Raw genomic sequence first — 22,547 nt, 5'->3', positions numbered from 1 at the left:
TGTGCCATGTCAACCTTAATACATGCCTCTCTATTTTTCATTTCCCATCTATGTGTTATTTAAATTTGTTTTTATATTCTGTATATAGTATGGTTGAAGCCACACGATTTTATACTGCTGGGAGAGATTTCGGCGTCCTTAACAGTTTAAAAGCACTCCATATATATGCATGTTATCATCTCCTTTCGCTGGTATCATCATCTTCGATATTCGGTGTGTCTCTCATCTCCCTTCGATGCCTAGCGTGCACACGCGCGCACACACACATATACTACAAAAGAGTACTCCGAAGTAGTCGCGGATCTCCCATGGGAAAAGTTCATTGTCCAAGTGACCCGGCTCACCAACTTTTCCCTTGGGAGATCTACGACGACGTCGGAGTACCCTTTCGTAGCATATGTGTGCGTGCGCGAGTGTGCACGCTAGGCATCGACGGGAGATGACATACTGAATATCGAAGATATACAAAGATACAAATACAAGTTTACCAAACACATGACACCTATGTACTCTGTATGCCAGAAACTTGCCGTGTCAGTGGCATTTCTCTGCTTTCAGCCATCAGCTTTACGTCAAAGAAAGGTCATACTTGCATTTTAATTGCCAATGACACTAACGAACCCCTCCATCTCACAGTTGGTACAAATACTTGTAATTTCGAAGTATATCCTTCACGCATCAAAGTCATGGATGACCAATTTCCAACTTCTCAAGTTTGTCCCATAATTTCCGACGTGCACACAGCACAGGGACCCATTGATGCATTACAATTTAACCCAATTGATTTCCTTGATGCACAAGCAGACTTGCTTGCACTTTGCAACAAGTTCAGACATACCATTGCCACTCAGGGTGAGCCCCTTAGAGGCACTAATCTTATTCAGCATCATATACCCCTTCATGAGAACTTTAAACCATGTTACATTCCCGCACACAGATTACCACACAGCAAATGTATGATTGTAGATGACCTTATCCAAGACATGATTGTGCAATAGATTATTGAATTATCCATCAGTGAATGGAATTTTCCCTATTTGTTGTCCCTAAATGCGATGGTTCCTTCCGCCCTGTTGTAGACTTCATAGAGTTAAATAAACTAATCAAACCAGACAGACACCCAATTCCTGTCTTGCAAGATATCCTCCACTCCGTCGGTGAAAACAACGTAGTGTTCACAACCTTAGACCTTATGTCGGAATATTTCCAGATCCCCCTTACCCCAGAGTCTAGGCCTCTGACAGCCTTTAGCACACCCACAGGTCACTATCACTTCAAACGACTCTCTATGGGTCTTGTATCAGCCCATTCTGTGTTTACACGACTCATGCACACAGTACTTGCAGGTTTCCCTGGTCATTCAGTGTTGATGTACTTTGACGACGTGATTATCGGTTCCAAATCCGTTAGCGAACATCTACACATTCTGCACACTGTCTTCTCACGACTAGAACAAGAAGGTCTCAAACTGAAGCTTAAAAAGTGTTCTTTCCTTCAGGAAGAAATACGCTTGTTAGGAAAATCAAATCTAGTTGCAGACGCTCTCAGTCGTCATATTGCGACCATCACTCAGAATCCTCTTTCAGTAAACCTTACATAAGCGCGCGTTGCCGCAGCGTAGAAATCAGACCCTCTTTGGAAACGTGTCATATACTTCCTCGAATCTGCAGACACAACTGTCACAGAAAAAATTCCTCCTGATATCGACAATTACACGTTAGTGGATGGCATTCTGTATCACAAAACAACACTAACAAACATGAGCCAAACAGAAAAGTGTTTCAACATGTAGTCCCTAAGGATCTAATTCCAGAAACTTAAAAGCTTATCCACGATTCACCTATTGCTGCACACCTTGGCAAGGATATATGCGTTATACAAGCCAGATTGCACTATTTCTGGTTAACAATGAGAAAGGATATACACGCGTACATTGACGCTTGCCATACTTGCGCGATTCACAAAAGTCATATCAGGGGTCATGTTCTAATTCTAACGTATCCTACACCTTCTAAACCATCTGTCTGTGTCGACAAATTTTCACGATTCTGTATTCTTTTTCCCCTACCAGACAAAACATCATAACGCGTAGCAAAGACACTCATTGATAAACTCATATAAACCTTCACTACACACACAAAACTTTGATTTCTGACAACGGGACTGAATTCAACAATGAGATTCTTTTGCACATTTGTGATTACTTTAAAATCAACAAATGCAACACTTCTGCTTATCACCCGAGTTCAAATGACTTAATTGAACACCAGAATAGAAATATTCTCAATGTTCTACGACATCTTGCTTCTTATCTTCACCCTTCTTGGGATGAACATGTCCCCATGATTCAAGCTTGCCTAAATAGTTCCATTAATAGGTCAATATCGGAATCTCCTCATTTTGTCCTTTTTGGCTCGGACAAAAGGCTCCCTTATGATCTTCTTTCAGAATTACCTCCCATTTACAACTTCAATGATTACGTAAAGGTCAAAGTAGCAGATTTCAATAATCTGTTCAAAAGAATACATAATACTCTTCATCTAAGGACGAAATGGTCCGTTTGCATAACAAATCAGCCAGAGCTTGTACCCTTGAAATTGGAGACATTGTTTACACCCTTAACCACACCCCCACCTCGAAGCTCTCCCCTAAATTCTCTGGACCCTATCGTATCATTGGACATGAGTCAATGAACAAAGTTAAAGCACTCAGTTTGCACGATCTTACGGAGACTGTCTTGCATAAAGATCATATCAAAAGAGTTCCCCGCGGCCTCGACATAGAGACCGTTCCTTTACAGACTCACACTATCCCTGCAATAGAGGACCATCACCAATCCTCTCAACCAAAACCTCCAGTTCCCCTTCCCCTCTTTAATCTTTGAAATCAAGCAACAACTTCATAGGTGAATAGAAACAATATCTTCTTTCCGGTTTATGGCTGGTAATGACCATATTTTGTGTCTTCAAAAACAATTAAATCGATTTTCTACTTCGAAAACTTCAATCGTTTAACCTTCCCGTCGAGTGTATGGGCAAAATATCGATTTTACTCATGTCCAGTTTTCTACTCATAGAAATAAATAAACGAATAGAAATATTTAGAAGAAAAAAAATCTCCTAACAAGAAGAGCAATTTCATTGTTAACTCTCACCACTGAAAGCTCCATAGGCGTTTCCGAAAACTGTGTGTTCGGGTACTGCCGCCAGCAGCGGCTTCCGTTCCATGGTCACCACGTTCGTTCAATGATTCGAACGCAGTAACGGTCTAGGAGTTTGGTTTACCACCGCGAATGGACGCCGAATTACATCAGTCTTGGTTTCTCCTTTTTACATTGACGGCAGTGCTGCGCAACGAGAGTTCCTTTATTTCGAAATGGTAAAGATTTCCTGTAACTTGAGATGTCCTTATGTTGTTGAAGAACCTGGAAGTGGTGATGAATGTTGGGATTGAACATTACGAGTACGTCGTCATTTATGAGCGTAGTGATTTGGGTTACATATAGATACTAAGATCGAGTAACAAAGTATCAGTGTCAAAAATGTAGGACAACAAATGAGATATATTTGCGTTTAAATCTAATATAGCCAAGATTCACTGTCTATTTACAGTAATGTCTGTAGAATGGAAAGTGTTATGATAGATAAGTATTTGGGGGTATAATTGCAAAGGGAAAATTGTATGAAGAAGTGAGTGTACCCTCGTTGGTGTATGGAGCGGAGTAGGAGTGTTTGAGAATTATAATGGGTGTTACAAGAAAGGACAGCGTCAGAAATGTGGAGGTGCGGAAGAGGTAAGAGTGGGAAGGAAGTTGCCAGATAGGATAGAACAGTGTTGAGTTGGTTTGAGCGTATAGAATGAATGAGGAAAGCAAAAGTGGATAGAATAAGCATGAGAAGAATACCGAGAATTGGATGGATGGATGAGGTGAAGGGGAGGTCGGATGTACGTGGAATATTGGTAGGGCTGGGAAGTGAGCGTGGAAATGAAGGAAGATTGTGAATGGATGAAGGGATGACGCAGTCTAAAGGGGTGTTCCTTTTATCTGCTACTCGTGACACCTACTGCTTGGTTACATATTACAGTGTCACACAATAGCAACATAAAATATTACTACTTATAGACGTGTTTGGAATGTTCTGTATTTATAGACATATTAGGGTGTTTAATGTTTTTATATATATATATTTTGTTTACAGCAAATGGTCATGATTAACTCAGATATCGACGGAGATCCGTGGATAAAATGATTGTGAAGAAACTGTTAACAATAACTAATTATTGTGATAAGACGTCGGTAATAAGGGCTTACAAGTGGCAAGATTCTTCTCTTCTACAGAGAAGGAAAGGAGTAAAATGATAAATGAAATTAATATATAACATAAAAACTCAAACGTACACCCCACATATGAAGAAAGAGAAGGAAAAAGAAACGGGGAAACTCATGGCTGATATGGAATAATGTGCTGAGTTAGCCAAATGCTTTAACGAACTCTTCCTCCTAGCCCCCTACCTTGCAACACATTAGAAAAAATACAAAGTAGTTAAAAAATATTCTATATGGTATCAGAGGAACCAGTTATCAACATAAAATGTATGTCTCCCGGTCTGTGGTTCAAAGTGTCAATGCACGACCAGGGGTCACCATCATTCACCAACTGGGAACATAGGCTGTGGGGCGTCACCTTTTGTTTCCTTCACCAAGTGTTGTCTCTTGTGGAGACAACCCTGTAAGGCACCAGTCACACCAAGCTTACGACCTGTTTCCGACCACCGGCGATCAGGCTGATTTGTGCTGTTCTTATAAAAAGAATTCAAGACATTGCAATTGGAATGAATCTCCCCCTCATGGAAATAAATATGAAATAGCCTGGCGATAACCGTAACAGGAACAAAAGTGCCACCGTCGAAGGTGATCGGAAACAGGTCGTAAGCTTGGTGTGACGGGCTTAAGTGAGATAACATGAGGGAAGCGTGCCATATAGCCGGAGATGACGTTCACGATTTATTTTTAGCTTTGACTTAACTCCATGGAGCTGTCGCTCAGATTTCATACAAAATTGTTCCAGCAATACCTCATCATTCTCCGAAGATATTTTGTACCAAATACATCAAAACTATTCCTTAAGTCAGTGTTCAATGTTTGTATATGACGGTCGTACAGCATGACAGAGCACAATCGACTTGAAAATTCTGATCTTAGCTACCCTGCATAAATATCGACAACGTCGGTTGAGGAAGTCCCTAACATGCCATGTCTATTCTTAGAAGGACTTCTTGACACCACCCGTCGATATGTGAAGCTTTTCAAGGTCTCAATGTTCTCGCCACATGCATGGAGAGGCTAAACTTCATCATCACCCAGTAAGCCCCTAAACGTCTGGATTTTGGTCTTCATCCAAAAACATACTTGGAATCTCAGTGGTTTTACCTCCATGTGCAGACACTGAAATCGGACCTGACCTATATCGGCTCCACAAGGGCATTATCAGTAAAGACAGTGAGAGACAATACACAGTTCATATGAGGGCTCAAAAATGTTGGATGAAGACACATCTCTGCCTCACGTTTGAATGAACAGAAAATAAACTAGACACCTCCTCCTTACTTCACAGTATTCTCTATTCTTGGAGAGAGAAATAATGTCCCAGGCGTATTCGTGTCTTGTTTGCACAACCCGGCCCCACGCGTACTGGGCTTGGCTTTGACAAGGGCCCCATTTCAAGTTCAACCCCACTAGAATAGTGAGTAGTGGCACGAAAAAAAAAAAAAAAAAAAAAAATCCAGTGCATCAGAAAGAGTTAACTAGAATGTTAAGATTTCAACTTGCTGCTGGCAAGAAAACGCCTGATACATCAGACACAAACATGCACTGTTCTGTTTGATATATACAGACTGCAATCCAACCCATTCTCAACAGAAGAAAAATACATATATACGACATCAGAACAAATATGTAGCCATGCTCAAAATCGCTGGAGGCAGGAAAACAAATGGTACATCAGCTGCAAAAGGGTACTGGCATGTCTGTCAACCAAAATGTATCTACTTTGCCATTCCCAGCTGGTTGTCTTTTTTCGGTATACTAATCACGGTGATTCTGCAGCTGACAGCGCATCCTAAAGTTTCATAGAAACGTACACAACGAGCGGTTTGTCATCGTTATTGTATTCACATTTGAATAACAAAGACCAATTACCCCCTCCCACCCTAGCGTACATTTTTTACGCTTGTGAAAATTATAGAAATTGCTGGAAGTAATTTTTCAACGACTGACTGAATGAGAGCAAAACTTAAATTGTACGTGAAAATTCTAAGATTCCAACTCTACATAAGTAATATATGATCAACTAAATGGGAAGACAGAAGAATAGAAAAAAAATTACTCGTATGCAAACAAATTGTAAGGAAAAACAGAACACAATGGCACTAATAATGACAAATGAAGAGCAAATAATAAACTATAATGAGCAGCAGTAGCACAGTACACAGCAGGATAGGTAAGATGGGGGAGGGGGGGATTTGGAGTGTAGTGTAAGGAAAGAATGAAATGGAAGTTAGTTATGATAGGGGGTGTGGGCAGACCCACTTGCTCGGTTAGGATATAATTGTCTTTTTTCTTGTCTTGCATGAAAATTAATGCGAAAATTATGGCAGAAACAAAATGAAAAAAAAAGTGGAAACTGAAATGATTAGATGAAATGATCAGTCCAAGAAAAAAGACGACATACGTCTTAGATATGTATGATGTACACAAGGATAAAGATTTTATTGTAGAATATCCAAATGAAGAAGAAATTGTCGGGGAATCTAAAGCCACGTCCACACGGTCGAGCACTGCCCGCCGGGCACGAGGGCTTTGCTCGACAATGGGCAATTTCATCGGGCAAACCATCAAACTGTCCGTTCCCGGCACCATTTGCGGGCAGTGGATGGATGGAGGGCTGACATTGCTGCCAAACGCACGAGGTGAGGTGCGAGCAAAGTTAGCAAACCCGCTCAGTACAGACCGCCAATTAATCGCTCGCTCAATCGCCCAATGGCAAAAGCCCTCTTTTATACATTACTATATCTTTATTTCCTTAAGCCACGTCCACACGGTCGAGCAGTGTCCGTCGGGCACGAAGGCTTTGCCCTTGTACGAGCAGTTTCAGCGGGCAAACCATCAAACTGTCCGCTCCCGGCGCCAATAGAGGGCAGTGGATGGAGGTCTTCCGTCACTGCCAAACGCACGAGGTAAGGTGTAGGCAGATCCACTGACTACCACGTTATTAGTACACCATGTCCACACCGAGTGCTAGTGCATATTGGTCACGACAAGACACTATAACTTCGATTGATATATATAAATCACATGAATGTCTGTGGAATGTAAGGTGTTTTGATTACAGAAATAGAGACAAACGTGCTGCTGGTGTAATGCTTTGCCTCATATTTGTCTCTTGCCTCTGAATATAGCTCTCCACTTTCGATACAAGAATATAAAAACTGTTTATGTCCATCCGCACGTAATTGCGGAACAAAGTTTCATTTTCCTCATGCAATTCACGTAGGATTGTCACAGAGCTACCCATTCTTTCACGTCTCTGCAACCACTCCCGGCACCAGACACGTCTCTGTGGTCTCTTGTTTTTCTTTTTAATGCAGGCACCAATTATGATAGAATATAGTGCCATCTTCTTTCGAAGTATGGAGCGCACCATGGTGATCTTACCGTAATGAACCACTCGCTCACAACAACTGCTGGCGTCCGACTGCCCTCCAACCACCACAGACAGCTGTGTGGACATCTTACGCGGGCATAGACTGCAGACTTTGCCCTGCCAGGCACAGCTCGACCGTGTGGACGTGGCTTAAGAAAGAAGACGATTTCGAAATTGGGAAAAATGTAAGACTAAGGATGGTGAGGAACAAGAATGCATCATAAAATGCACTCCCAGTATAAGAAAAGCGATATATGATCAATGTGACACGTTATATACTTTAAATAGAAAAGATAAAGTATATACTACTTAGTGTATCTTTCACTGTGTGTCAGGATGTAGATCAGTGTCAGAAATTGTACAAATGAGCATGAATGTACAAATTGTAGTCATAATCACAAACTTTCTTAATACAAAGCAATTAAAGAAATGTACAAACAGAACAAAAAATAACTATGCACATAACAAACACACGACAAATAGTACCATCTGTCTATTTCATCAAAAACTGAACGTAAGAGACCATGGCTTAATAGAAAAAATATAGTTCAAATAAAAATAAGTTATTTAGAAATAGAATGCACCCAAAAATAAAAATGATTAAATAAATATTATAGAAATATTTCTACTGGAAAGGTGCTATTATTAAAAAATAAATAAATAAATAAATAAATAACGCATAGAAAATGTGAAATTAGGACAGTGAAAATAAAGATCTGAAAGCTAGACCCTAAAGACAAAAGTGCCTAGAACTTCATGGGAAGGCAGAAAGCATACATCAAACTTAAATATCTAAGTCACTTGTAATAACTTCACAACAAACACATCGAAGAACAAATTCCCTTGAGGGTTTCGAATGACACTGGTAAAAATATCACGTTTCACTAGGAACACTTGAATAATGAAAAATAAAAAAAGACTAGCGCGTGAAGTTTTAGAAGATGCAAACCAGTCCTGCTGGTACTTGGCGTTCTGCACTGGTAGGGATTACAAAGTCAAACGACCCAAGTACGCAAAGTGCACTCCAGTCTCCCTCTGGTCAGAACAAAGTGATAACTGGGTGTCCATCTCACTATTTATCTGATTACGCACAAACGTATATGCATGACGAAATAGGTCTGAAAACTAATCATGGTAACGTGATAAGGTTAGATTAATCCTACAGCACATGCATTCTGAGTAATTTGAAATGAGGTCATATTGCGTAAACTTAACCATAAAATTTAGACGAGCGGAATCATTTGTTGTGAAACTTGAATGTCGAAAACAACTCAAAATGACCATCAATTCTCAAGATTGCTAAAGCATTTTACTTTATTCTTCATTCGACTCAAGATAAATTGATCATCGTGAACAAAAAAGAGAACAATGAACAGAAACGCGCTACTCCTAAGGCCCCGTCACACTACGAGTCAAATCGATTGAAGACCCACCAAACCGCCTCACTCATTATGTCACTAAATTCGCAGCTCTACTGGCATAGTGAGGACGCAGTTTAATTGATAGAAAAATATAAGGATAACGTGTGCCTGTGGCAAGTGAGGCATCATTCGTATAAAGACAGAAATGTGAGGGATGCTGCACTTAATAAAATACTTGACTGCTTGAAAAAGCAAATGATGGGTGTGACAAGCTGACATAAAAACAAACTACATGCTCATTGATCTAAATATCGATGCGGGTTAAGACTGATGAAGGAGTCAACAAAATCTCCGTTTCATAGCTTTGATGAACTAAGTAGCGTGCGTCATTCATCCACGGCAATGCATCACCGTTTGAACAAAGAACGGATTAAAGTGCTCATTCCCGCGCTAGGCCACCCTGACTCAAAAGACGCGTAGAGTGGCGTGGCCTTTAAACAGTAGTAATACAACCATACATATTTTGCAAACACGACTTTAACTCACTTCACTGCCCAGGGGTGCCAAGATGATGAATAAGATAACATGGTAGATGATGAAATAAACAAACCAGCCTCGCGTATGATTTAGTATTTAACCAAAGCTGCAGGTAAATCTTAACTACAATGACGCATTTCATCACTTTCATACTAACTAAAAACGAAAGATTTAATTGTTCAGAGTGTTACAGCATTTTACATGTCTCCTTCTAGATAATGTGTCATTAGAATTTGGCTTTTACCCTTTGCAGCCAAATACGACTTGAAGGAACTTTATCCTGACTCAACGCCTAACGATTTCAATCAGCTTGGAGAGACCTCTAGGCCAGCGATTTTCAAGACTACATCTAACCATTTATCTTAACAATTAGGATAAAAGACCCCAAGAATTATCCGTTAAAATTCTATTGTTCAAGGTTGCGAAACACGGCGTGGTTCCTTGCTCCGCCTCCCCGTCCCAGTACCGTGCTTGCCTAAGGGTCGGTGGCGCCATCGAAAACGATATGACGCCATATCAGCTGATAAACTGAATTTTGCACACAAAGACACACTATCGTTGGCTGGTTGAACGTAACAGAGGAAGCATTTTTTTTTCCAAACAAGATGAGTCAAATTTACTTTTAAATCACCAGATTTTCACGATACAGATGTAGACCGGTTTAGTGGTATTATTATTATTATTATTATTATTATTATTATTATTATTATTATTATTATTATTATTATTATTATTATTATTATTATTATTATTATTATTATTATTATTATTATTATTATTATTATTATTATTATTATTATTATTATTATTATTATTATTATTATCATTATTATTATTATTATTATCATTATTATCATTATTATCATTATTATTATTATTACTATTATTATTGTTATTATTATTATTATTATTATTATTATTAAATTTATTATATGTTTTTTTTTACACAATATTGACACAGGTACTGATTATTGTATTTTTTTTATAACGGAAAAAAATTACAAAAGTTCAATGCGATGTTAAAGCAATCTATGTGACTTTTATATAAAGGGCTTGGCTACACTACACTCCTATCTGACCAAATTTCTACCTTTTCTATTTTCCCTGTCCTTGGCCTTATTCTTTTCAATGCTCAAACGTTTTCCTATTAAGATAGGGCCAATTTTAACCCGTGTTACGGGTGGTCCTTTCACCACTCGGTTTTATGTATTTACCAGATCTGGGCGCGTTCCTCGGTGCATTCAGCTTCAGTTTGGCCGCGGTTAGCGTTCCCAAACTATTAAAGAAATATGGGTGCCGGTATAGTATGTGGCCTACCTTTTGGGTGTGGCCTACAAAATTTTTCTTTGGTATAGTATGTGGCTTACTGGAGTTTTATTTCGATATGAACCTGTCTCTCAAGCTTTAATAGTTTGAGAGCGCTAACCGCGGCCAAACTAAAGCGGAACGGACCGAGGAAGCATTTTGTTGTGTGTGTGACTGGAAACTAAAAAACTGTAATAAGTCTGCCCTGATGAAGCATAAAGCTTCCTTAAAACGCATAAAATGTTTTAAGCAAATAAAAGCACTTTTAAAATTTAGCAGTGTTTTAAGAAATCCACAGAATCAGAAAAGCTTCAAGATAAGATAGCAAAGGCGGAATTGCTTTTAGAAGGATACATAGCGAACATGGAGTCCCTTTTACATAAGTTGATAATTTAGTAGAAGTTATAAAGTAAATGGCCCCTCCTTGTGAAATTCTTCAAGGCATAAAAAAAAAAAAAAAAAACCACTAAAGCTTCTTACATATTACAGGATGGAATTGCATGGGAAGAAAGTGCGTCAGTTGCGAAAATGTGCAAAGAAAATAGATTTTCTTTAATTATAGATTAATGTACAGATGTTCCTGTATCAAAAGTCACGCGTACTTCTTCCACTACCTCTCCGAATTCCCTCTTCACCATGTCTCACTCAGTCATATATTTTGTACCTTGTTTCTTCATTTTATAATTCCTTTGTATCAGCACTGAAGATGTAATTACACGAAAGCGCTTTGCTTTGTTAATTTACTTCTAGTGGTTACTTACGCATGTATATATATATATATATATATATGTATATATATGTATATATATATATATATATATATATGTATATATATATGGGATACCTGGTGCACTGGGACAGGTCTTCCCAGTAACCGTTAAATTCAAACACCGGTAGAACATACCAAAAAGCACAAAAAAAAAAAAACACAAATAAAAAAAAACAATTTGTTTATGTTGTGTGTTTTATTTGTATTAACTCAACGGTAATGTGTTTCCTGGTGTGTTTCGTATTATTACATTTTATCTATGTAATTTTATGTATGTAATTCTTTAACTGTGAGGGACGGTTTTGCTTCACTTTAGGGTTACAATTTCTGGGGGCTGTGACAGTACATGCTCCACGTGACTTTTGTTCCGCGTGGCGAGTTGTAGTTATCGTATTGTTGTGGCACGTCACATCGTGCAACTTTTACACCCAATCTTAGGGGGGGGGGGCATTTTTAATTTTGTTTATGTTGTGTGTTTTATTTGTTTTATTTGTATTAATACGACGGTAATGTGTTTCTTGGTGTGTTTGGTATTATTACATTTTTATCTATGTAATTTTTTATCTATGTAATTTTATTTATGTAATTAACTAACTGTGAGGGACGGTTTTGCTTCACTTTAGGGTTACAATTTCTGGGGTCTGTGACAGTGCATGCTTCACGTGACTTTTGTTCCGCGTGGCGAGTTGTAGTTTAGCGTATTGTTGTGGAACATCACAGCGTGCAGCTTTTACACCCAATCTTTGGGGGGTATTTTTCACACTACATTTTGTTTTCTTGTTTTAATGTGAACTCCTTTTTGCATGTTTATTTTATTGATGGGTTATGCGTTCTTCTTCTTGTTCCAATTTCTTTATTCTGTGACGATGCATGCTACGCGTGACATTTGTTCCAGGGAGTGCATTGTGGTGCGGGCCCATCGGCAGCGGTTTGAGTTATCACAGCCATCACTGTATTTCTTTATTTCTTTATTTGTTATGGTAAACTGTGAATATTTTTAAGGTAGCATTGCACATTTTGTATTATAGTTTGATTAATATATATATTTTTTTTCATTTTTTTTTTCATTTTTTTTTTTTGTATGTTCTACTGGTGTTTGAATTTAACGGTTACTGGGAAGACCTGTCCCAGTGCACCAGGTATCCCCTATTTATGTACATTTCCTATGGCTACCACTGTATTACCCTGAAGACGAACTTCGGACAGGGTTCGAAACGTCGGAATAAATTGACGAACGTCGAGTCCAGCGTATACTTTCTGCCATAAAATGGTTCCTGGACTCCAGCTATTTTCGAATATATATATATATATATATATATATATATATATATGTATATATGTATATATATATACATATATATATATATATATGTATATGCAAATGAAATCACTTTAACGCGTGATTCTAGTATGCAGAAAAAACACTAGGAAAATAACAGAAATGAGACCGAGCGCTTTCGTCTATTCAGACATTTTTTAAGGTACAAGTACAGAAAAGACAAGTATATATACTCAGAAGGTAGGGTAGATCTCTCCTCGTGGCCTATGGGCTCAGAGTCCCGAGAATTTGGTTTACAATTTTCTTAATAATAAATTCATCCAATCTGTACGTTCCATGACTTAGATTTAAATTATTGACAAATGTATCCTTGATCAGACTGGATTCTATATTTCTATTCAAATAAGAATTACTCCTAAAAAAAATTTTTAGCTTCATCCCATTTGATACAATGGCTGAAATCCCTAAGATGAACAAATAACGCTGTACTTGTGTTGATTTAATCTAACATTTAATTCTTTTCCAGTCTGACCAATATAGCATTTGTTGCAATCTTTACATGGAATTCTATATACACAACCTTCCTTATTTTCAGGGGATTTGTTAACTTAATGATTTTTGACTGTTGGATTTTCTAAAAATGACTTGGATGTTGAAGTTCTTAAGAATATGCGGTAATTTTATGAAATTATTATGATAAGGAAGAACGAGAAAATTTTTGAAATTAAATGTGTCTCTAGCTTTGTCATTAAAATAAGACATCCTAGCCATATTTTGAGACTTTTCAATGAGATAATTGGGATACTTTAATTTTAAAGCTATGTCATTTATTCTTGAGAATTCATCACCCAAAAACCCTGGACTACAAATACCATAAGCTCGAAGGTACATTGACGATAACACAGATGCCTTAGTCCTGTAATGATAAGAGTAAAAATGAACATATGAAAAAACATTGGTGGGTTTCTTACCATTCATATATATATATATATATATATATATATATATATATATATATATATATATATATATATATATATATATTATATATGTGTATGTGTGTGTGTGTGTGTGTGTGTGTGTGTGTATTTACCTAGTTGTATTTTACGTGAAGGGGAGATATGCTCGTGGGGTCCCGTCTTCATATCTCGTTTTATCTAGACTATTTTTAAATTCGTGTATCAGTTTTGCACACACCACATTTTCATCTAACTTGTTCCAAACGTCTAGTAGGTTACCCTGTTGGGAAAGTTGTTCTTTTACAGGTCTCTTCTATAAATGTCTTTCTTGATTTTCTTTCCGTGTCCACTTGTATCTCTACTATCCCATTTTATTAGATCCTCTCTATCAATAGTTTCTTTGCCTTTCATGATTCTATAAATAATTATCAAGTCTCCTCTCTCTCTTTGCTCTAATGTCTGTAGCTCAAGTTTTGCTAGTCTCTCTTCTATATGATAGTTCTGAGAATGTTAGTGCCAATTTCGTAATTGCTCTTTGTATTCTTTCAAGTTTTGTTACACATTTTTTTTTGTACTTGGTGACCACGTCATCGCTGCATACTCCAATCTTAGTCTTATCAAAGTGACTAGTATTTTCTTCACCATTTCTTCGTCCAGGTATGTAAATGCCACTTTGATTGTTCTTATTAAATTATAAGTTAAAAAAAAAATTGTATATATGTTTCTCAAGGGACATATTATTCATAATAATGACTCCCAGGTCCTTCTCATTTTCTACTTTTTTAATTTCTTTTGGGTAACCAAAAAGAAAAAGGCATAGAAATCACTCTCACCAATTTCACTCCCCTCCACCCTCCTCCCTCCCTCCTATCTTGGCACCTCCTGGATGACGGGTCATCCCTGCATCCTGTCCACTACCCTGGGTCAGAAGCAGTGTCGCAAGGCACAGGACATCCACAACAAGGCCGCTTCATAAATTCTCCGTCCCCTCATGCAGGAAAGGAGAAGTCTGTGAGAAATCCCTTCAGGCTGCGTCAAATTTTTCTCATACATACTTCCTCACCCCCCATCCCCCACCCACTCCCCCTCATGCATCACAGCCTCATCTATACACAACCCCTCTCCATTCACCCCTATCTTCTGTCCTCTCCCGTCCTTCCTCTACAGATATTCCTCTCTTTTGTAAAGCCCCTTTCACCCCATCCATCCATCTCATCCTAGGACGCCCCCTCATATTCACTCCTTCCACCTCCACCTTCCACACTTCTTTTACTAATCTTTCTTCACTCATTCTTTCCATGTGTCCAAACCATCCTAATACTCTTTCATCAACCCTATCTCCCAGCTCCTTTTCCACCCCTGTTCTCCTCCTCACCTCCTCATTTCTCACTCTATCTAGCCTAATAACCCCTATCATACTTCTCATGCATTTCATCTCAAACACATTCAAACTCCTTCTCTCTTCCTCTCTCATGTTCCATGTTTCTGCTCCGTACATTGCAGTTGGCACAATCACTCCTTCATATAACCTCCTCTTAGCATCCATTCCCAGATGTCTATTTCTCATTACACTTTTTAATCCACCAAGGCATTTACTCGCTTCTCTCAATCTACATTCTACCTCCACCCCCACTCCTCCCTTTCCTGTCACATTCGCACCCAAGTATCTAAAACTATCCACTTCCTCCAGTTTCTCACCCTTAATGCTCACTTCCAGCCTACTGTCACTCTCTCCCCTTGTACATCTCATCACCTTACTTTTAGCCACATTTATCTTCAGCTTCCTTCTTTCACACACCTTCTCAAACTCTGTCACTAGCTTCCTCAATCCCTCCTCTGATCCCACTACAAGCGCAGTGTCGTCAGCAAACAACAGCTGGCTCACCTCCCACTTTTCTCCATTTTTTTTAATCATCTCCAACCCCTGACCCACTACCCTTGCATTCACCTCTCGCACCACCCCATCCATGTAAAGGTTGAACAGCCAGGGCGACATAACACACCCCTGACGAAGTCCCACCTTTACCTCAAACCATTCACTCTCTTCATTTCTAATCCTAACGCAAGCTCTACTACTCTCATAAAAACTCTTGACTGCTCTTAACAGCTTTCCTCCTATCCCATATATCTGCAGTACTTCCCACAGTGCCTTCCTGTCTGCCCTGTCGTAAGCCTTTTCCAGATCCATAAATGCCCAAAAACACATCCTTACCTTTTCCTATAGCTTTATCACATATCTGTCTTATCACAAAAATCTGATCTACACATCCCCTACCTGTCCTAAAACCACACTGTTCCTCACCAATTACTCCCTCTGTTCCTCTCCTAATCCTCTCAATCAAGATCCTCCCATAAGCCTTCCCAACTGCACTCAACAAGCTGATCCCTCTGTAACTACTACACTCACACTTGTCGCCCTTTCCTTTGTAAAGCGGAACTATACAGGCACTCCTCCAGTCCTCTGGCACTCTACCCTCTCTTAAACAAACATTAAATAACCTCACCAGCCAGTCCACCATAACTGTACCTCCTTTTTTCAGATATTCTGCATGGCATCCATCCAACCCAGGTGCCTTACCTGCTCTCATCATCTTAACAGCTGCTTTCACTTCATCCTTCCCTATTTCTCTTCCATTTTCCTCACTCATCACTCTCATTTTCTTTTTGGTACCAAATAACATTATTTTCTTCTTGGCTGTGGCACTGGCACTGGTACATAGTCCATTATGTCGTTTTCAGGGTCATCATCTTCTGGGCTGTCGTCGTCTGCCTGAGTTGGTGCCCTAATCCCTGGTGTCTTGGTGCATTTTACCGCTGCAGGAGATTTTGGAGCCATTCCTTGCCTGCTGAGCCGAGCAAGGGCAGCATGGTGCGGAGGTCGTCACACTTCTCAGCGGTGATGAGCCTGTCGTGTGTATACTTTTGGGCTAGTGTCACATTTGTGTACCTTGCACGGCTCTTCATCAAGCGAGCCTTGGTTGTGTTGTCTTCGGTGTCCTGGTAGTCGTAGTTATTCTTGACCACCTTTGGTCGCGACTGACACACCTTTACAAATACAGCTTTGAACCTTACTTGTAGAGCCCAAAGGGCGACTTCTCCAACTCAGCTGGCAACAGCAGTGGTCTGGCTACCGTTTTCTGTAATAAAACGATTTTGGAAAAACGTGTCGCTTCAACCCCTTTGGTCACGGGGACACTCTCTGGCCTTATATATATATATATATATATATATATGTATATATATATATATATATACATATATATATATATATATATATATATATATATGTATGTATATAATATATATATATACATATAATATATATATATAATATATATAATATATATATATACATATATATATAGATATATAATATATATATATATATATATATACATATATATAAGGCCAGAGATCACGGGTAATATGCTAATCACCTCACACCTTCCTGAGCGAAGGTCATCTAGGGTCAAGATGTAGCCGCCAGCCATTTAAACATTTCACTTATAAGGCATGTAGTAGTTATTTTTTGTTAAATTTAAAATGTAATTTTAATACGTTAAACTTAATTGTAATTCTAAGATTTGATTTCTAAATATAATCTTGTATATGTCCAACCATTAATGTAATTCAAACTTGTAGTATCATAAATATTGTATCTTTAAAAATAGAAATACCAGAAGATGTCTTATTAGAGACGAAACGTCGAGTAAGAAAATGGAGAATTATAAGGAATTGGTTTATGCCCACCCTATCCAAGGGAAGAATATAATTAGAAAAATAGAAAACACACGAAAGAAAATTAATAACTTCCAGAATGCTGTCGTATTCAATCAAATATGTTTAAAAGAGAACCTGCTCCCAAAATACACCAATATATACATATATATATATATATATATATATATATATATATATATATATATATATATATATATATATAAATATATACAGAATAGACACCAAGAGAAATAGTTTGATTTATTAAACACGCAATTGATACAATTAAAGTGATTATGAATGGTCGCAATGTGAATAACTAATACTTGGTTGACATCCCCTTTGCTTTTCAATGCAAGGACCCTTCTTAAGGGATTTCTTGCCATGCTTCCCGTAGTAATCCTAAGAGTTCGGGCTCTGAAGATGGCTTCCTGTTCTTTTTGCGAAGTTGTCGGTCTAATATGCCCTAGAGGTGTTCAATAGGGTTCATATCCAGAGAATGACTTGACCATGGAAGTTTCCTGATCCCATTTTGGCTCTGATCGACCATCACTCCAAATTGCACCCTACACCATTATTGAAATGCCCCACTGTTTCACTGTTGGCTACAGTCTTTTGAGGTCAAACTCTTGACTACAGAGTCTCCAGACCCACATTCGTCCATTGTCAGAAAATAATGCGAATCGTGACTCATCAGAGAAAATGACAGTGCTCCAAACGGCCACAGGTCTCTCCACCATCTGAACAGCCTAATCATTTCTGCGTTTGATATTGGCTGGACGAAGGAATGGTTTCCTTCTTGCAGCTCTGCCATAGTAACCCAGCTTATGAAGATACCTGACAGCTGTTCTGGGACCGACATCACCTTGTGTTGCTATGTCAGAGGCCTTGTAAAGTGGATACTCTTCGACATTTCTTTTGACAAGACGCAAGGTTCTTTCTGAGTGCCCGGGAGGACCTGAATGAGTTTTTGTGCCCTTCTTGCCCTCTCTGGTAAATTGTTCGATCACTCTATTAACAGTAGAAAGGGGGTATTGACAGATTTTCAGATATTTTGCGCTGACTAAGTCCACCTTCATGTTGACCCACAATACGGCCTCCCTGAAATTCAGATAGGTCTACTACTCCTTTGGTTCGTGGCATGCATAATTAATCTTATATGTAATATGAAACATAAATCTAGGTAAAGATAACATATTAGGTAAATTTTAATAACATTAATCATTAAATAAAAGCAGAAATGCAATTTCATTGGTGTCTATTCAATTCTGTTATGTCTGTGTATATGCACATAATACAGCACATGCATGTACACACACACACACACAGTTTGAACAAAGTGAGCTATATGACCTTCTTCGATATACTGGGCTGTCAAAAGAATCTGCACAATTGCTAGGCTCAAGATTAGCAGAGAAAAATATTTTGGGAAGCAGCACACGCTTTGCATAGTATGGGCATCGAGAGCAGGAATTTGTGCGGTACTTTATTAAGACAGATGACATTGTATATTGCCATGATGTTTCAGGTCTTGTGGGACACATGGGCAAGGAATAACATGCTGAAGGATGGAGGCTCTTTATCGACTCCTCTACAAGGAGTCTAAAAGCCGTATTACTTTTTAATGGCAAAAAAGTAACATCATTGTCCATTGCGCATTCCGTCACCCTGAGAGAAACTTATGCTAACATGTCACTTCTTCTTAACAACATACAATATCAGGATCACAATTGGCTTCTTTGTGGTGACCTGAAGGTCCTAAGTATTTTGTTAGGGCAGCAGGGTAGCTTCGCACAGAATAAGTTTTGTCAAAATATTCCATTTCTCTTCCACTGTTGTTTCTTCTTTATATATTCCTTCCCAGTTTTCTTTTTGAAAGAATTCTCTTATTTTATCAAAGTTTGTTTTTTCATACATCATTCTTCCTTTTCTATATTGTTAATTTCTTTTCATGTATTTTTCCTCATTTAGTTCCAGTTCAATCAATATGTGGTCACTTTTAGTTATTGGTGCTTTATATTCAATCTTTTCCAGTATTCTAGGTTCAGATGTGATTATTAAGTCTAGTCTCGATGGTTCTTCTTCATTTCTATACCTAGTGTTCTGTATCCACTGTGTCATTGTATGGTCAATAATCATCTCGAGTAGAACATTTCTCCATGAGCCGTCTCCACCCTTTACTGTCATCTCTTCCCAGCAGACTTCTTTGCAATTAAAGTCGCCCATCATAACTATTCTTCCTCCATCTTCCATTATCTTATCTAATGTTATCCTTGTGTCCTCTAACATACTTCTATGTTCACTCTCTTCCCACGAGGCTGTTCTTGGAGGCACATAATTTACCACAAACTTTCTGCTCTTCTTATCTCTGTCTTCCACTTTGATCATAATCATCTCTACTGTATTCTTTCCATATGTGACACACCTCACGTTTATATCCTTCTTAGTCAGGAACATAACTCCACCCCCTTGTTTTGTCTCTCTGTTTCTAATCCAATGATTATATGCATCATGTCCTACACTGTTGGGTGGTAGTGGACCTTTTAATTTCGTTTCTACAATTCCCATTATGTCCGGTTCTTTTTCCTTCAGATAATCATTCAGCTCATTTAATCCTGTTATTAATCCATCTATATTTGTGTAAGACACTTTTAGTTTTCTGCCACTTCCATTGTATTCTCTGTTTCCCTTTTGTTTTTCTCTAGTATGTCGTATTTCCTTACTTCCATATTCACTACTCTCTAATAGAATTTCTCTTTTTCTGACTGTTCTGTTCTTGTTTTTTCCTTAGCTTCATGTCTTTTCATTTTTTCCTCCTCTCTTTCCTCTTTATTTATTTCTCTTTTTATCCATACCTTTTTATAGTGTTCACTTGCTGCTAGTTTCCCAGTTTTTGCTAAGATATTCTCTGCCGTCGTTTGTGACCTGAATTTAATCTTAATTGGCCTGGTCTTATCTGTACTATACTTTCCGAGTCTACACATCTCTTCAATTTGTTTCATGATTTCAGGTTCATCTTCCTGAACTAATTCTAGTAAAGTGCTTACTTTTTCTTTTTCCTCGTTGATTCTTGTGGTTCTATTTAGGTTATATTTCTCTTCCATTCCTAATATACTTATACATTTCTTTTTATCTAAGTCTCTTACTATACTCTCCTTCCGTCTCATCACTTTAATAACTGAGTCTTCAGTTTGTTCTTTCATTTGCTGTTTTATTATGTCAGTAAATGCAACTTTACTATTTTCTTGGATTTTTTTCCAACCCTGTGCTTCTTTTGCTATGGCATCTTTACTGTCTTTATTATTCCTTTCTAATTTCCCATTCTCTTCTTTTACTTCTTTTAACTGTCTTTTTAATTCTTCTATTTCTTTAGTTCAGTTTTTGTTCACCTTCTCAAGTTCTTCCAGTTTTTCAACTCTCTTGGCAATCTTTGGTATGTTACCGAACCTACTTTCCCAATGTTCGGTCATTTGTTCAAGTTTTTCCTCTAGTCTTGCTAATCGGGGGAGGTTGGTATCCCCCCCCCCTCATTAAATCCTTGGAAATTATTATCTTCACCTTCCATTGTGCTGCTCTTATCTATATTTCTAATCTTTACATTTTTGTTAGTCCCTTCGTCTCCAAAATCATCCTCGGTCCTTCTTTTGTTTACAAGACGCCTGGCCTCCTGGACCAAGTCCTCCCCTTCATCATTTCCTTCCATTTCCCTCAGTAATCCCTCCCCTTCTCCTTTTTTTTTTTTTATCACCTTCCCACTACACCACGAGCTTTCCCCTTCCTTGACGTTGAGATCCACGTAGATTTCGCTTTTTCTTCGGAACTCCAATTCTCGCCGTCCATCCGACGAAAGTGTGTGTATGTGTGTGTGTGTGTGTGTGTGTGTGTGTGTGTGTGTGTGTGTGTGTGTGTGTGTGTGTGTATCTGTGTGTGTTCGTGAAACGAGGAAAAGCACCTTAGGAAGATGGTATATCGATAGATCTTCTGAAAGACGCAGGGAAAGAAGTTTATATTGAATTAGTTAAGTTATACACTCAGTGTTTACGTCAATAAAGCGTTCCTGAGTCATGGTGCAATGCTATAGTGATTTTGCTTTTTTGAAAATAGGAGACCAGGAAGACCTTAGTAACTACTGATCAATGAGCTTGTTATCAAATGTATATAAAGATCTTTACAAATGGACTAAGTTAGGTTTTATATTGAAACCAACCAAGAGAACAGGCAGGCTTTAGAAGCGGATATTCGATTCTAGACCATTTACATACGATGAACCAGCTTATCGAAAAAAAGACAGAATACAATATACCTCTTTGTTTGGTTTTGCAGATTACGAGAAGGCCTTTGACTCGGTAGAAGAAATAGCAATACTAAATTTATTACACAAGCAGGGTGCTAACGAATAGATCGTAATTTTTTTAGAAAATATTTATGCGAAAGGTACTGTTGTAATTTGATTACATAAAGATACACGGAAGATAAATGAGCGAGAAAGGAGTACAGCAATGCTATACAACTTCACCCAAATTATTTACAGCTTGCTTGGAAGAGATTTTCGGAGGATTGAGTTGGGAAGAGAAAGGTTTGAAAATTAATGGCGAATATCTGAACCACCTAAGATTTGAGGATGACATTATTCTTATATCAGAAAAAGCAGAAGACTTGCAAGGTATGCTGAGTGATCTGAAAAAGTAAGTCTCTAAGTAGGTTTAAAAATGCAATGTTCAACACGAATGTAAAGCAATGCTCAACACAAAAGTTCAGAGTAAAAATATTATAATCGATGGTGAGAGTCTTTAAGATGTTGAAGAGTATAATTGTTTAGGCAGTTGGTGAAAGTGAATGAAGATCATGATAAAGGAATAAAAAGTCGTATTGGTTGGAAAATGTTTGGTAAGTATAACAAAGTCATGAGAGGCT

At 38.2% G+C, this 22,547-nt stretch overlaps 1 protein-coding gene across 4 annotated transcripts in view; it reads right to left on the bottom strand.

Moving 5' to 3' along the window:
• LOC143033850 (solute carrier family 49 member 4-like) overlaps nt 1-22,547 on the bottom strand; it is a 129,029-nt gene that overhangs the window by 66,437 nt on the left and 40,045 nt on the right. The window contains exons 1-2 of one of the 4 annotated variants that reach the window (XM_076199405.1): nt 8,653-8,753; nt 3,155-3,424 (exon numbers count right to left, since the gene is read on the bottom strand). The exons of 1 other annotated variant lie outside the window; for it this stretch is intronic. In XM_076199405.1, coding sequence (XP_076055520.1) covers nt 3,155-3,227 — 73 coding nt within the window. In that variant the 5' untranslated portion in view covers nt 3,228-3,424; nt 8,653-8,753. Of the gene's footprint in view, nt 1-3,154; nt 3,425-8,480; nt 8,517-8,652; nt 8,754-22,547 lie in introns of those variants that run through there. 2 more of the 4 variants (XM_076199406.1, XM_076199409.1) reach the window with 2 other exon arrangements.

Source organism: Oratosquilla oratoria, chromosome 16, assembly GCF_046742065.1.
Source record: "Oratosquilla oratoria isolate Oo_2021 chromosome 16, ASM4674206v1, whole genome shotgun sequence".
Classification (NCBI taxonomy): Eukaryota; Metazoa; Arthropoda; class Malacostraca; order Stomatopoda; family Squillidae; genus Oratosquilla; species Oratosquilla oratoria.
This window is presented reverse-complemented; position numbering and strand designations above follow the sequence as displayed.